Below are 15,314 nucleotides of genomic sequence, written 5' to 3' on the forward strand. Positions count from 1 at the left end.
GCTCGGGGCCCTGCCTGCTGTGTGTATTGGTCTCAGGAACAAAGATACCTCCTCATAGTCCGTCCTTGCACAGCTGCAGAACCTTGAAAGCTCATGACCTAGTGCTCTTCAGCAGTGGACACAGGCATCAGTGTGAGACGGGGAAGGGAAAATGCTTCTTTAAGATATGTGATTGTGAAAATGTCTGTGTAAAGTATGTGGGAGTGGAAGTCTATCTTTTACCTTTGGAGGGGTCTGGGCCAATAAGGTGATGAGCTGCGTTATTCTGATGGTGTGTCCCACCATCATCTTTTTGGGGGCAGGCTGACCTGGACACATTGGCCCTGCTCATGTTGAACTTTGTGTGTGCATCATCAGATGTTCCATTGTATGCCAAGGTTGGAGTTGCAGGTGTGCTACTTAACGTGCACACTGCAGTAAGGCCTTTTGTAACAACACTGGAATATCAATTATCTTTGAAATATTGCAGAAAAACTGTTTTTGAGCCAGTTTTCTGGTCTCATCTTCAATGGGACCTGCTTAGGTGAGCTCACCACTTTTCCAGACAGTTTATTTGCAATTAAGAGGAGTATTATTTTACCAGTGACTGAAGCAATAATCAGCCTTTCCTGAGGGCTTGTGAGTCTACAAAGACAATGGTAGAAGTGCTTCATCATGGTTTGAATGTTGCAGAATGATGCACTCAGGTGAAAAGGAAACCAATCTCCTGCAGAATGTGAGATGTGTGTATGTGTGGAATTGAGACTTTTTTAACCTTTCAAAACCAAAGTGCAGCAGACTGTATCAACACCTTTACTGGCCTTAGTTTTTTTTTCTGCTTCAAAACCTTACCCCCAGGTCAGAGGTAGATGATAACCTTCTGTATTCCCACATTTGTGTTGTACGTTCATCTCAATCATCTCATCATGTACCACCATGAAACATGAAATGGTGTCATGTTATGGTTTGCTATACAATAGTTGTTTGTTATACAATACACCTAGTACGAGAAAATCATTGTTCACGCTGCCTTGTAGGCTTCACAAGAGGTCACAGAGCAGAAAGAGAATGAATGAAAGTCCGTCAGGGAAGATAAGCTATTTCAACTAGGAAAAGCACTTATTTTTTACAGCAAAGGAGGTTTGCAAGCTAATGAAATAACCAAAGTGAACATTTCACTGCTCAGGGACATTAAGTATACTAAATCAAATGTGCACAGCATAATAAAAAGCAGGAAGAACACTGACTTAGATGCATACAAATGAGGTAACACTGACAGGCCATCAACAGTGTTTGACATCTTTCACAGACTGATTATAAAATGCAATACCTGCTTCAATCTGGAAAGAACCCTATTGGGTCATTATGAATAACAAATACATATTAGCCCAGTAGATGTTTCTAGTTTGTCATGACATAGAAATTGTGACAGGCAATTAAAAAAAAAAAAAACAAACAAGCCCAATAATAAACAACAAAGCTAAGCAAGAGGTCCTATATTTGGGTCACAACAATCCCATGCAACACTACAGGCTTGGGGAAGAGTGTCTGGAAAACTGCCTGACAGAAAGGGCCCTGGGGTGTTGGTCCACAGCAAGCTAAATATGAGCCAGCAGTGTGCCCAGGTGGCCAAGAACACCAGTAGGATTCTGGCTTCTATGAGGAATAGTGTGGCCATCAGGACTGGGGAAGTGATTGTCTCCCTGTACTCGGTACCGGGAGGCCACAGCTCAAAATCTGTGTTCGGTTTTGAGCCCCTCACTACAAGAAAGACATTGAGGTACTGGAGCATGTCCAAAGAAGGGCAAAGAAGCTGGTGAAGGGTGTAGAGCACAAGTCTTCTGAGGAGCAGCTGAGGGAACTGGGATTGTTTAGTCTGCAGAAAAGGAGGCTCATGGGAGATGTTATCACTCTCTACAACTACCTGAAAGGAGGTTGTAGAGAGGTGGGGTTCTGTCTCTTCTCCCAAGTAGCAAGTGATAGGACAAAAGGAAATGACCTCAAGTTGCACCAGGGGAGGTTTAGATTGGATATTAGGAAAAATTTTTTCACCAAAAGTGTTATCAAGCATTGGAACAGCTGCCCAGGGAAGTGGTTGAGTCACCATGCCTGGAGGTATTTAAAAGATGTGTAGACATGGCGCTCAGGGACATGGTTTAGTTGTGTACTTGGCAATGCTAGGTTAATGGTTGGACTCAATGACGGTAAAGGTCTTTTCCAACCTAAATCATTCTATGATTCAATGGAAAAGAAGAGAGCCCCATATGCCCAGGATAGTGTTGCCGTGGGTCTGAGATCAGATCAGATGAATGTCATCTGAAAATTATTTCTCCACATACGTTGGACAGGCAACTTTATTGTCCTAGTTAAAGTAGTATAAAAAGGACTTAGCACCAGTGCAAAGGGATAAATTGTATACTAACTGAAGAATTTACTGAAATACATGAATTGATAGTTACAAGCTAGAAGCAGAAAATAGAAGAAATATCCTTAAATATTTCAAGTACCTTTACACATAGTTTGCTCAATTTACCAGTTTGTTTTGCAACAAGAACACCTCTGAGCAATGCAGTTTGTCTGGCTGGGTACAGATGGAGAGAAAGAAAGACTGAAGTAAAATACCAGAGACAGAGAAAGCTGAGTCTGGGGAGAGGGAATGGGTGAAGCAGAGGTCCCGAGGGACAATAAAATAAAGGCTCCTCTGTCTAAACATGGACAGTCAGAGCAAATGCATGCTTGTTCAGGACCCGTTTCTGAAGAAGGCACAGGGAATGGCAAGGCCTGACAGTTTTTTGACATTACACCATGAACACACACCAAGATGTGGTAAAAAATACCAGGATCCAGAAGAAGGAAAGCTGGACAATAGGTATTGTGCTGATTGTCACCCTAATGTCTTGATCACCCAAATGATCTCTTGGTGTCTTGTCATAGTGCTGATTCTGTGAATAACTTCTCACTATTACCTCTAACTGTTTGTCTTGGTACCTGTTATATGGGACAGGTCTCAATGAAGCCTTTGTTCTAGGTCCTGGCTATTCTCAGACCATGTCTTTTCTGGTTAGCTGATGGTAGGGCATATTTTAGATCCCAGCATTAGAACTCAGAGAACAGAAAGGACTGAAGCAGTGAATTCTGCTAGTTTGAGGAATGGGAATTATTACAGGTGCTGAGAAAATAACAAGCCAACCAAAAAACTTGGATAATGGAGACTGAAGAAAAATGAAAAGACTGAAAGCAGACCAAGTGTATATTGCAGTGTGGTGAGCACTGCGGCGGCCAGCTAGCTGTTGACCAAACATCTGACATTCACTGTTTTGCCTTCAACTCTACAGTCCCTTGATAGCAGGTCAGACAAAATGCTGGCAGGAATAGCATAAAGCTCATCCTTGGGGCAAAGGATAGACCAGACTGGTGTCTTGTATTCTCATGGGCACCTCCCAAAAGCTGAGGTGACCTTACAGAACCACTTCACTACCCTGCAGAGTGAAGATGCAAAATCTACTGTATCAGGAGAGCAGCAGGAGCTGAGTGAGACTGCCTGATCTGCTCCTTGTGTAACAACTGGTGCAACTAAGAAAAGGCAGCGGGTAATAATACTAGGTGACTCTCTTCTGAATGGTACAGAGGCACCCATTTGCCAGCCTGATGCACTCTGTAGGGAGCTGTGCTGCTTACTGGGGGCTCGTAGCAGGAATGTAACTGAGACACTACCAAACCTCATGCAGTCATCAGACACAGCGGGGCATAAGCAATCCAGGCAGTTCCTTGACTGCATTGACGATAACTTCCAAGTGACAGAGGAACCAAGTAGGAGAGATGCCATGCTGGACCCTGTTCTCACCAACGGGGAGGGGCTGGTGGGGAATGTCATGCTCAAGGGTAGCCTTGGCTGCAGTGACCATGCGACAGTGGAATTTGAGATCCTTAACGTGGTGAGGAGGGTGCACAGTAAACTTGCTACCCTGGACTTCAGGAGAGCAGACTTTGGCCTCTTCAGGGATCTGCTTGTAGGAGTACAGTGGGATGAACTCCTGGAGGGAAGAGGGGCCCAGGAAAGCTGGCTGACATTCAAGAACCACCTCCTCCAAGCTCAGGAGTAATGCATACTGACAAAGAGGAAGTCAGGCAAAAATGCCAGGATGCGTGGATGAACAAGGAGCTCCTGGACAATCTCAAACAGAAAAAGGAAGCCTGTAGAGAGTGGAAGCAAGGACAGGTAGACTGGGAGGTATACAGAGAAATTGTCTGAGCAGCCACGGATCAGGTTAGGAAAGCTAAAGGCTGGATAGAGGTAAATCTGGCCAGGGACATCAGGGGCAACAAGAAAGCCCTCTGTATGTATATCAGTGACAAAAGGAAGACTAGGGAAAATGTAGGCCCACTCAGGAAGGAAACGGGAGACCTGGTCACTCAGGACATGGAGAAGGCTGAGATACTCAATGACTTCTTTGCCTCAGCTGTCACTGGGAAGGGCTCTGACCACTACGCCCGAGTTGCAGAAAGCAAAGGCAGGGACTGGAAGAATGAGGTACCACCCACTGTAGGAGAAGACCAAGTTCAAGACCAGCTGAGGAACCTGAAGGTGCACAAGTCCATGGGACCTGATGAAATTCATCTGTGGAACCTGAGGGAACTGGCATTGCCAAGCCACTGTCCATCATATTTGAGATGTTGTGGCAGTCTGGTGAAGTTCCCACTGACTGGAAAAGGGGAAGCATAAGCCACATTTTTAAAAAGAGTAAAAAGGAGACCTGGGGAACTACAGGCCAGTAAGTCTCACCTCAATGCCCAGCAAGATCATGGAGCAGATCCTCCTGGAAACTCTGCTAACACACATGGAGGAGGTGATTGGTGACAGCCAATATGGCTTCACTAGGGGCAAATCATGCCTGACAAATCTTGTGGCCTTCTATGATGGAGTTACAGAATTGGTGGATAAGGGGAGAGCAACAGATGTCACCTATCTGGACTTGTGCAAAGCATTTGACACTGTCCCGCATGACATCCTTGTCTCTAAATTGGAGAAACATGGATTTGATGGGTGGACCACTCAGTGGATACGGAACTGGCTGGATGGTTGGACTTAAAGAGTTGTGGTCAATAGCTTGATACCCAAGTGGCAACCAGTGACGGTGGCATTCCTCAGGGGTCAGTACTGGGACCAGTGCTGTTTAACATCTTTGTCGGTGACATGGACAATGGGATTCAGCGTGCCCTCAGCAAGTTTGCTGCCAGCACTAAGCTGTGTGGAGCATTCAGCACGCTGGAGGGAAGGGATGCCATCCAGATGGACCTGGACAGGCTTGAGAGGTGCGCCTGTGCAAACCTCATGAGGTTCAACAGGGCCAAGTGCAAGGTCCTGCATGTGGGCCAGGGCATCCCAAGCACAAATACAGTTTGGGAGGAGAATGGATTGAGAGCAGCCCTGAGGAGAAGGACTTGGGGGTGTTGGTTGATGAGAAACTCAACATGAGCTGGCAATGTGCGCTCGCAGCCCAGAAGGCCAACGGTATCCTGAGCTGCATCAAAAGACGCGTGGCCAGCAGGTGGAGGGAGGTGATTCTTCCCCTCTACTGTGCTCTGCTGAGATCCCACCTGGAATGTTGTATCTAGCTCTAGAGCCCTCAACATAAGAAGGACATGGACCTATTGGAGCAGGTCCAGAGGAGGGCCAGAAAGATGATCAGAGGGCTGGAGCACCCCTGCTGTCAGGACAGGCTGAGAGAGTTGGGGTTGTTCAGCCTGGAGAAGAGAAGGCTCCAGGGAGACCTTATAGCAGCTTTCTAGTATCTGAAGGGCGCCTACAAGAAAGCTGGAGAGGGACTTTTTACAAGGCCCACAGTGGTAGGATGCAGGGTAATGGTTTTAAACTGGAAGAAGGTAGATTTAGATATGCAATTAGGAAGAAATTCTTTACTGTGAGGGTGGTGAGGCACTGGAACAAATTTCCCAGGGAAGTTGTAAATGCCCTATCCTTGTAAGTGTTCAAAGCCAGGCTGAATGGGGCTTTGAGGAACTTGGTCTCATGGGAGGTGTCCCTGCCCATGGCAGGGTGTTGGAACTAGATGATCTTTAAGGTCCATTCCAACCTAAACCACTCTGTGATTCTGTGATTCTATTTATTTGGAAGGTAATCAGTGTGTGTGTGGGGGGAGTAGGAACAAAATACAAAAACAAATCTATGCTTTCCTATGCAGTTTTTTCTCAAAAATGTTCACTTATGAACAAAATAAACTGAAGCTTTGAGTGCTCCTTTTCTACTCCTTCCTCATTCCCATTCGTGTTCTGCCACTACATAGCTTGCACAGTACCCCTTATCCATTGCTCACCACTTTGATGTGTTCAGATGGATGTCACTGGAATCCTGCCAATATTATTCTTCTGTGATATCTCAGAAAACTTAACACCAAAATAGATAGGCATCTCACTGATCTGGAAATAAACCTAAAACCATAGATTGGCCCAGGGAGCAGAAATGCGTATAAACATTACCCTTCTCAGTTGTGTAAGACACTTGTGCTGAGTGGATCTGGAAAAGCAAACAGAGAAAGAATTCCATGTCTACTTTGAGCTTTGAATTTCATTAAGAATTTCTTATTTTAATACAATGATATCAGATCCTTACCAGAGATCCCCACTGTACCAAAACGATTAGAAAATGGTATTTTCAGAGATATTATGATTTCTCAAGTGAGCTCCTCAAGTGAACTTGTCATCAGTTCTTTGTTTTTGAAAGAGGAATTACTAATGCATTTCAGTAGGTGTATTAGTTATAGTTAATTAATAAATTGTGATGGTTCCTTTGGAGCTATTCAGTATTGATGTACAAACACAATATTTAATTCATGTAAGTCTACTTTGTAATATCATGTGATACCCTCCTGAACGGCTGTTACATTTGTATTTAAACTTTAGCAGTAGAAAATCAGGGCTTTTTTCAGCTGAAACGATTGGTGTGGCATTTACTTTTTTGATGGAAAATAGCAATCTGGTGGCTAATAAAACTGCAGAATGAAAAGACCCTGAACCTTTATCTCTCAGTTGAAGGAGTAGGAGGCAGATAGTAGAGGCATCTTTGTTCTTATCACTGAAGAAATGTGCAAACATTTGCGGGAAAACAGCTTTCTTCAGCAAGCATGGAGCTGTACTCTTTTGTTTCCAAAACATTCCTAAAAGCATTGTTTTGTTCTGCTCCTAAATGTATGAAGAGCAGAGGTAGAAGTATTTTCAAAGAGCAGCAGGTTAATGTGGAAACAGGCAACATAATCTTTCCAGGCTATTGTCTTACTGTATTGATATGAAGAAGGTGTTTGCTTCCGAAACAGGTGTTGTGGCTTGGATCCTCATGTTCCAGGCCTTCTCTGCCCTTCCCCTTTTGTCAGTGGGACAGAAAGACCAGACAGACAACCAGGTTGCCCCAGTGGTGTGGAAAAATAAAAGGCTTTTTTCTAACCAGCTGATAGTTTGTACTGGTTCTTTGTGGATGAATTATTTTGATCTCACCCTTGACAAGAAAAAATTTGTCCATACAATTAAGGGTTCTTGAACTGACACTAGTCTGAATAGAGTGATTTTTGCTTACATAGTTTGTAAGTTCTTTTGCTCATGTCAACTCCAATAACTTTCTAATTGGGTGTACTAAACTCTACATTGAAACAGGCATTGCCTGATGGAAGCTGGCTCAAAAAAAGTAAGAAACCAGGAGCTGCCTTACATTGTGTGCCCCTGCAGAACACCAAGTCTTGGAGCAAGACTGGCATCTAGATTCATTGCTGCTTTACTGATGAGGAGACTGAAGAAAGGAGATGCAGCAGGGTATGTCTGAAAAGCTCACAATATACAGACCATAAGTCTCGGAAGGGAGCACAGGAGATCTTATTGGGCAGAGATCTTGAAGAACTCAGTTCATTCATTCTTTCCCAATCATGTTTTCAAAGAAGAGTGACACAAAAAAGATATGGGAAAGTGCAAGTCATCAAAACCATCTTGTAATGACAGGAACTCTCAGAGTGAAAGACAAAAATGTGCAGCCCATTCATAACTGACTGTTCTTTATTCCTTCCTGCTTGGCCCATCTGGTTGCTAAAGTCCCAAAGCCATTGTTTGGTTTTCACTCAGTCCTAAGAGGGAAAATTTGCATTCCTGATGGATTTAAACAAAGTTGCAGGAGTTATTTGTGTACAAGATAATGAGCTATGAGTAGTAAGTTTGGGGTTGTTTTATTTTTGGGAGTCAGAAAAACTCATGGATGATTCAGTTGATTTTGCAAGGCATTGTGGAATGGAAATGTGTTGCAATAGTACTGAAAAAATCCGAGCAACATCTAGAGATCAGTGGATTAGGTCTGGCTGTAGAATACATACTCCTTACTTTCCATCTTAGTTCAGACAGAACTAGCTTCTTTGTAAAATGCTGTTTAGTGATCATTCATCTATCACTTTGTCTTAGCTACGGGGGAGGTTGATCATGTGCTGGAAACACCCCTTTCTTCTTTAAGGGTGAAAGGAAGTGCATTAAATTGGATTGCTGTCCAAACATAACATGTTTGGGAGCCTGATGTTTCTTGTCTATATTTTATGCTAAGGAAAAGTTACACACACACATTCTGCTCCTGCAGGCTGTAGTTTTGGGTTTTTACTTTGTCTCCAACTAAGATGTGTATATAAATCTGGATCTTAGCATCATGCTTAGCTGTCTGTTTAGTATGTCAGAACAGGTGGAGATGCATCCTGCCGTGTAAGATGCATAGGCCAAGGAGACTACATGAAGTACTGACATGGCAAATAGGTATCTAAACTCACCAAACGGTGGAGTGTGCTTTTCCTGAAGCTTGATGCAGCTTTGGATTCCGTTTCCTGGGCTGTGTTTCAGGCTCTGTAGGAAACCTCACTATTAAGTGGTAGATAGAGGCAACTGAAGGTCACAGTGGGCTTCCACTAATTGTAACAGGAAAGCCAGATACCCAGCACACATGGACACATCTCTGAGTAGAAACTTGAACCTAGCCACCCTTGTTGGGAATTGGATTCTCAGCAGTCTAATTCATTCAGGTGTAATCAGCAGATGTAATGACTTTGCTGAAGGAAGGTAAATGGGTTGGAAACACAATGCTATGTTTTGAGGTCAAAGGGAACAGAGGTTCAGTTTGTATTTTGTCTGAAAAAATCTCACCTACTGGTGTGTATTTTGCTGCAACAGACAGTGAAGTATGTCACAGTAGCCAGGGGGGAAGGTCTGAAAGCATCTCTGTAACATCTATGGGATTTGGACAAAAACACTTGGACAAGATCTGATTCCTTTAGATATAATTCATATTGGGGAAAATTGCATATGAAATTCCTTTGTTTAGTGAAGTCTTCATATAAATGCCAGTCTAGCCAACTTTCCTGACAAACTGGTGATTAAGTGTCTTGACTTCTGGACAGAGTAAGGAGTCCCATAATGATTGATATAAAGCTTTTTTCTTAATGGCAAATTCACCTCTTTCGTGAGCCTTAAAATGGGGAAAGGATTTCCTGTATACCAGACATAAGCTTTGCATTATGGCATTGATGAAAAAGGTCCCTCTCCAGTAAAACGTTCTTAGTTCTGGTTCTGAAGTGGTGCTGCAAAAATGAGTGACCGATTCCTGCTCCAGGACAGTACTCTGTGATTAGCTCCAAATGTTTGGATGATGTGACAAAAATCATGCTGTGATTCAGAAACTCTGACACATCAGTTGTCCTGTCTGTTTGATCTAAATATGGCTCAGCCACAAACAGTACTACCAAAAAAACACTTGCAAAATTTTCTCAGGGCATACCTGTTTCAGGTAAACCTCTCACTGCTTCTTCTGACAGCTGTGATTGAGGGGGAACTTCTGCAACATCCTCTGAGGTCTAAGCACGCACATATGCAGCCCTCTTGAAAGACAGGTGTGTGGTGCTATTTGTCTGCAATATGAAATGAGATTTATGCAAAAGAAATTCTTCTGTTTTCACTTAATTACCTTACCTGAAGCAATGGTGTGTGCAAATTCCATCATCCAGTGCTTAATTAAGAATGCCCAAGATCTTATTAATCTCTTTCTCTGTAAATCATCCTTAAAAGTCCTAATTCTGTTTGATATATTTGCAGCAAATAACTTTGCATGTCAATATTTAGAAGAATTTTTTTCTTTTCCTCTTTTTTTTTTTTTTTAACAAGTAATGAATGGAGCACTGCTCCTGCAAGTTGATTCTGTGATTTTATGTTTTCTGTGTGAAAGCTGGATTGATGTCAGTCAGCTGTTGAAGGCATAGGTCATATGAGGTGGTGCTCCTGCGATGGAGGTCAGGCAGTTTAAGAATCTAGTTTCCTTCAGTTCAGATGCAGGATCTATTTGGGTATGTGCTCTTCATGCTCTTCCTTGCAAAATTCACTTCAGTCATTTTCAGTTGCCATTTAAACCACTTGTGAGGTCTCACAAACTCATGGAATAGCTGAGGTTGGCAGGGATCACCAGGGGTTGTTTAGTCCAATCCCATTCTCAAAAAGGGTGATCTACAGCAGGTTACTCAGGGCTGTGCCCTATGAAGTTTTGAATATCTCCACAGATGGAGACTCCACAGCCTGCTTCTGCAACCCTATTTTTTTTTTCTTAGGTTTAAATGGCATTCCCCATATTTCAGTTTGTACACATTATCTCTTCTCCTGTCACTGGGCACCAGTGAGAAGAGCCTGGCTGCCTCTTATTCATTCCCTTTCATCAAGTATTTACCCACATTACTGAGACGCCTCTGAGCCTTCCAGTTCCAGCTATCTCAGATTCTTCTATGAGAGATCCTCGAGTCTCCTAATCGTCTTCATGGCCCTTTGCTGGCTTACTCCCGTAGCTTTATATCTCTTTTGTATCTGGGAGCCCAGAACTGGGCATATCACTCCAAATTTGGTCTTACCGGGGCTGAGTAGAAGGGAAGGATGCCTCAACTTGCTGGCAGCACTCTTCCTAATGCAGCCGAGCAGGCTGTTGACTTTTTTTGCTGCAAGGACACATTGCTGGCTCATGGTCAGCTTGTTGTGCATCAGGACCCCAAGGCCTTTACTGCAAAACTACTTTCCAGACAGCTGGCCTGCTTTCCAGCTATTTCACTGGGGAACGTCTCCCACATGTTCCCAACCAACCAATTCTTCAGATGGATGATGGCAACTGAAACCAGTAAATGTCACATGAATATGTATCTGAGTGCACTCATAGCATTTGGCTTAACACCTGATTGACTAGTTCTTTAGCCCGTATCGTTCAATGGAATGACTATTAGTTTGGAATACCTGCCATACCACTTGTCTTCTAAACAAACCACCTTTGAGATGCTTTCCCTAATGGAATTTTTGTATCCTTTGGGGACAGGGCCAGAGAGGTGACAGTTTGCACATGTTGTCCTGGAGCTTTAGCCGTTTCTGTGTTCTTCCTGTGGCCTTGTCTAGAGATGTTGGAAGTAATGTTGATTGAAGCTCCTTACTGATTAGTGAGTACTTTGGCATTCTCTGTCTTCTCTTAATGTCAAGGTAGATGTTATGTTTGGGATGTGAAAGAAGACGAAAAGACCTGGGGTTATCATATGAACAGATTCAGTAAGTGTGTCCTTCCCTTCTGTTTCCTTGGAAGCTTCAAAAGTAGGCTTGAGGACAGAACTTCTACACTTCTTTTCTGCTTGTGCCTGTAACTGCAGCATCTCAGTATATGCAAATGAATTCTCTGGAGCATCCACTGCTGAACTGCTAAAAGAAAAAACCCAACTATACCAAAAAACCTATACCAAAAGTAACACAAGAGATTGGAGTTAAAATGTGGTGTGAAATTTTGCTTCTCAAAATTCCTTCCAATTAGTTAACAAAGATAAGGCAGTGCAACATTCTGGACATTTAAAATGTGACTTTGAAATCAGGGGTGAATTAAGACTTGAGTCTGTGAGGATTCTAAAACGACGTTCTTGTTCTTGTAGGTGTCTTGTGTGCTGAATAGCTGCAAAATCAAATGCATAAAGTATTGAAAATCATGGCCTTTTCTAAGAGATAAAAGAAAGCCTACATAATTTCATTCCTTACATGATGAGCTGAGCTGACATTATAACTTAATAATAGACTAGAAGTAGTGCTTAGAGGGAAAAAAAATCTCTGCTGCTGAATTCTGCTTCATAATTGTGTATTACACTGTCTGGGTAGCTCTAAGTGTAGAGAAGCTAAAAAGAGATAAACTTCATAGACTATTGAACCCAAATCAGTTTGATCATCAGTGGAAATATTTGTTCTGGGGAATCCAAAATTAAAGGCATTACTGGAAGTGGTCATCAATGATTTATGCATGGTAAGGCTGCTTAGGGAGGTCCCTGCAATAGGGTGTGTGACCCAACTAGTCTGCATTGCCTTTCCACTTGGTATGAAATTATAACTTGCTTGCAATATCGGTTAGCCTTCCTTGCATCCCAGGAAAGAAATCACCAGATGGTCTGAGTAAATTTGCCCTCAAAATGCAAGAGTTCCTGTATTACTCTGACACTGCAGAGGAGATGCAACATGACAGTAGAGGAAGACTGACAGTAGCTAGGGACCATGAATATTCTTGCTGGGGTTTTGTTGGGGTCCCTGGGTGTATTCCTCTTTTTATCCACAGGTTTCCTAACAGGATGGAAGTGTCAAGAGGCTTGTGGTTAGGTAGCTGAATTGGCGAGAGTCATCTTTACTATTATTATTTCCCATCTGGCAAAAACCCCATCTATAATAACCAGATCTTGCCAAACTTAAAATGATCACTTTCCCTTGCTTGTAAAATGTAAAGGGACCGTTTCTCTGTCATGTTGGAGTGTTGCTTTTGATTCAAGGCTGCTTTCAATTTAGGCCTCTGGGAAAACATGTGACCTGCAGAGGAAATGTGGAGGAGAAAATCCACAGGATCTGCTTACCTCTCAACAAATTCCTTGGTGATTGTTAAAGGCAGTAGTTAATCTGATAATTGTCATCTCTTGGGCAATTCTGGAGGAATCATACTGACAGGATGCAGATGTTTCTCCCTGTAAGAACCAAGGTTTCACCATTGTGATCCCAAGGACTGATGTGGAAAGCAAGAGGAAACACAGTCCTCTGGCACTGTTGACACGCTGAAGAATTTATAAGGAAGAGATAAAGGGTAGTGAAAACCTCTTCCCTTCACTTAGCTTCTAGTAATGCCAACATACAGTTATTTGGAAGGACTTTGACAATGTCTCCTTCTAGTCTAACACCTACAGTGTTCTTCCAGGATGAAGGTACCTTTTTAGTAAATGGCTCAGGGTTCTTTCCTGCTCCGGGCAGATTACAACACAACTCCCAGAAGATACACATCTTCTCCTGATCCATGTAACCAGCCTTGTCCTGCTTCAGCCCTCCAGTGCCCTGATGAGGAAGTATCACAGCAAACACCCTCTCCTATTCCCCAGCAGCTGCTTTCCTCCTCAGCTGGATGATTGCCAGTCATTTGCCAATTAAAAGTGCTGCTGAAATACAGGGTAAATGGCTTTATGCAGCCCTGTGGGGATGGAGGGGCATGCAAGAAGCCTGTCCATTTGCATGGTTGTAAAAGGGCTTTGCACAATAACAAAGAGTTGGCTCAGGAGCACACAGGGGCTGAAAATTTGGGACCAATGTGCATGCAGAGGTAGAAAGAGGACCAGGCAGGGCCAGGATCCCATCTATATACCAAGCAGAAGCAGTGGTGTCCAAGGGTAGGTAAGAGACATGCAGAGATGCTTCTTTATGATCCATGGTAGGAGCCTAGGAATCATCAACTCCAAATGTTTGCTAATTCTGTGTGCTCCTACCTGTTATGGGATGTGTAATTTCTGGCAACAATTAAGACCCTGATTACTAATCCATTAAATCAAGATTTCAAATTCCTTTCCTAGCCCTGGTGTTGTTTGTTTCTGGATGTATCACCTGCTTGTTACATTAAAGGCTCTCCAAAATCAATCTTGGGTCACTTGACTGAGCTGATGGGTTGAAAACATTGTGTGGATGGCAGCTTGCCCCCTCCAGGACTGCAAACCAATTGTGTTGGCATCATGCAGGTCTACAGATGTAGTCTTTTCTTCTTGCTGCTGTGCTTCTTCCACCAGTACCAGGTAACCCACCCAGTCCGGCTGGGTACTTTGCCTGCCTTCTGCCTTTGTGAGGACTGTGCCTTCTCCTCAGTGGAGGGAAAAACCTTTCCAGATGGAGAGGGAGTGGAAGGAGGTCCTGAGTTTGGGGGACGGAGAATGGTTTTCCCACATTCTTATAGGGCTGACTTTCTCTTGTGCTTTTTCTAGGGGCTACCAAAGACATGGGGAAGATGCTGGGTGGGGATGAGGAGAAAGACCCAGATGCTGCCAAGAAAGAAGAGGAACGACAGGAAGCCCTCAGGCAGGAAGAGGAAGAGAGAAAAGCCAAATATGCAAAGATGGAGGCTGAAAGAGAAGTTATGAGGCAAGGCATTCGAGACAAGGTAGGGATCTGGCTTTCAGCACACACTGGGCAACTCATAGTGCTCAGTGGAGAACTGTTTTCAGCTGATTTGTTCCTGAGTACCTGGATAGAGCCGGGTGCTTTGCCACACTGACCTTTCTAATCTTGTGCACTGTTTCTCAAGCTCTGTCATTGTTTAAACATACCTCCCACATTAAAAAGCCCTGCAAAATTGAAATAGAGAGTGAAAATGAGGGGAGAAAAATGTGTATCTTTCTCATTATCTGTTAATATAAAAATCAGATAATTTTGATTATCTGATGAAGTATAGTGATAACAAGGTCGAGAGTGTTTGGATTAGGATAAGGGTAAATAAAGGTGATATTGCTGTGGGAGTCTGCTATAGACCTCTCAACCAAAGCAGTGAGGTGGATGAAACCTTCTATAAGCAACTGGGAGAAATATCGCAGTCATTTGCCATTGTACTTGTGGGGGACTTTAACCTCCCCGATATCTGCTGGGAATACAACACGGCAGACAGGGAACAATCCAGGAGGTTCCTGGAATGTGTGGAGGATAACTTACTCATGCAGCTGATAAGTGAGCCGACCAGGGAAAGTGCCCTCCTAGACCTGTTCCTTGTGAACAGGGAAGAACTTGTGGGGGAAGTAAAGGTTGGAGGCCGCTTAGGGCACAGTGATCATGAGATGATTGAGTTCTCGATCCTTGGAGAAACAAGGAGAAGGGTTACCAAAACTGCCACCTTAGACTTCCGGAAGGCAAATTTTAATCTGTTTGGAAGACTGCTAGACAGAATCCCTTGGGAGGATGCCCTTATGGATACAGGAGTCCAGGAAGGATGGACATACTTCAAGAAAGAAGTCTTAAAGGCACAG

The 15,314-nt window shown here is 43.4% G+C and overlaps 1 protein-coding gene across 1 annotated transcript in view; it reads left to right on the plus strand.

The window, feature by feature from the left end:
* Positions 1-15,314, plus strand: part of CPLX1 (complexin 1) — a gene marked incomplete at both ends in the record, with an annotated part of 119,399 nt that overhangs the window by 68,089 nt on the left and 35,996 nt on the right. Inside the window, one exon of the mRNA XM_082497136.1 lies at positions 14,283-14,458. Within this exon, the coding sequence (XP_082353262.1) occupies positions 14,283-14,458 (176 nt within the window). The remainder of the gene's footprint in view (positions 1-14,282; positions 14,459-15,314) is intronic.

The sequence above is a fragment of the Vanellus vanellus genome, assembly GCF_965231255.1.
Source record: "Vanellus vanellus genome assembly, chromosome: Z".
Lineage (NCBI taxonomy): Eukaryota > Metazoa > Chordata > Aves > Charadriiformes > Charadriidae > Vanellus > Vanellus vanellus.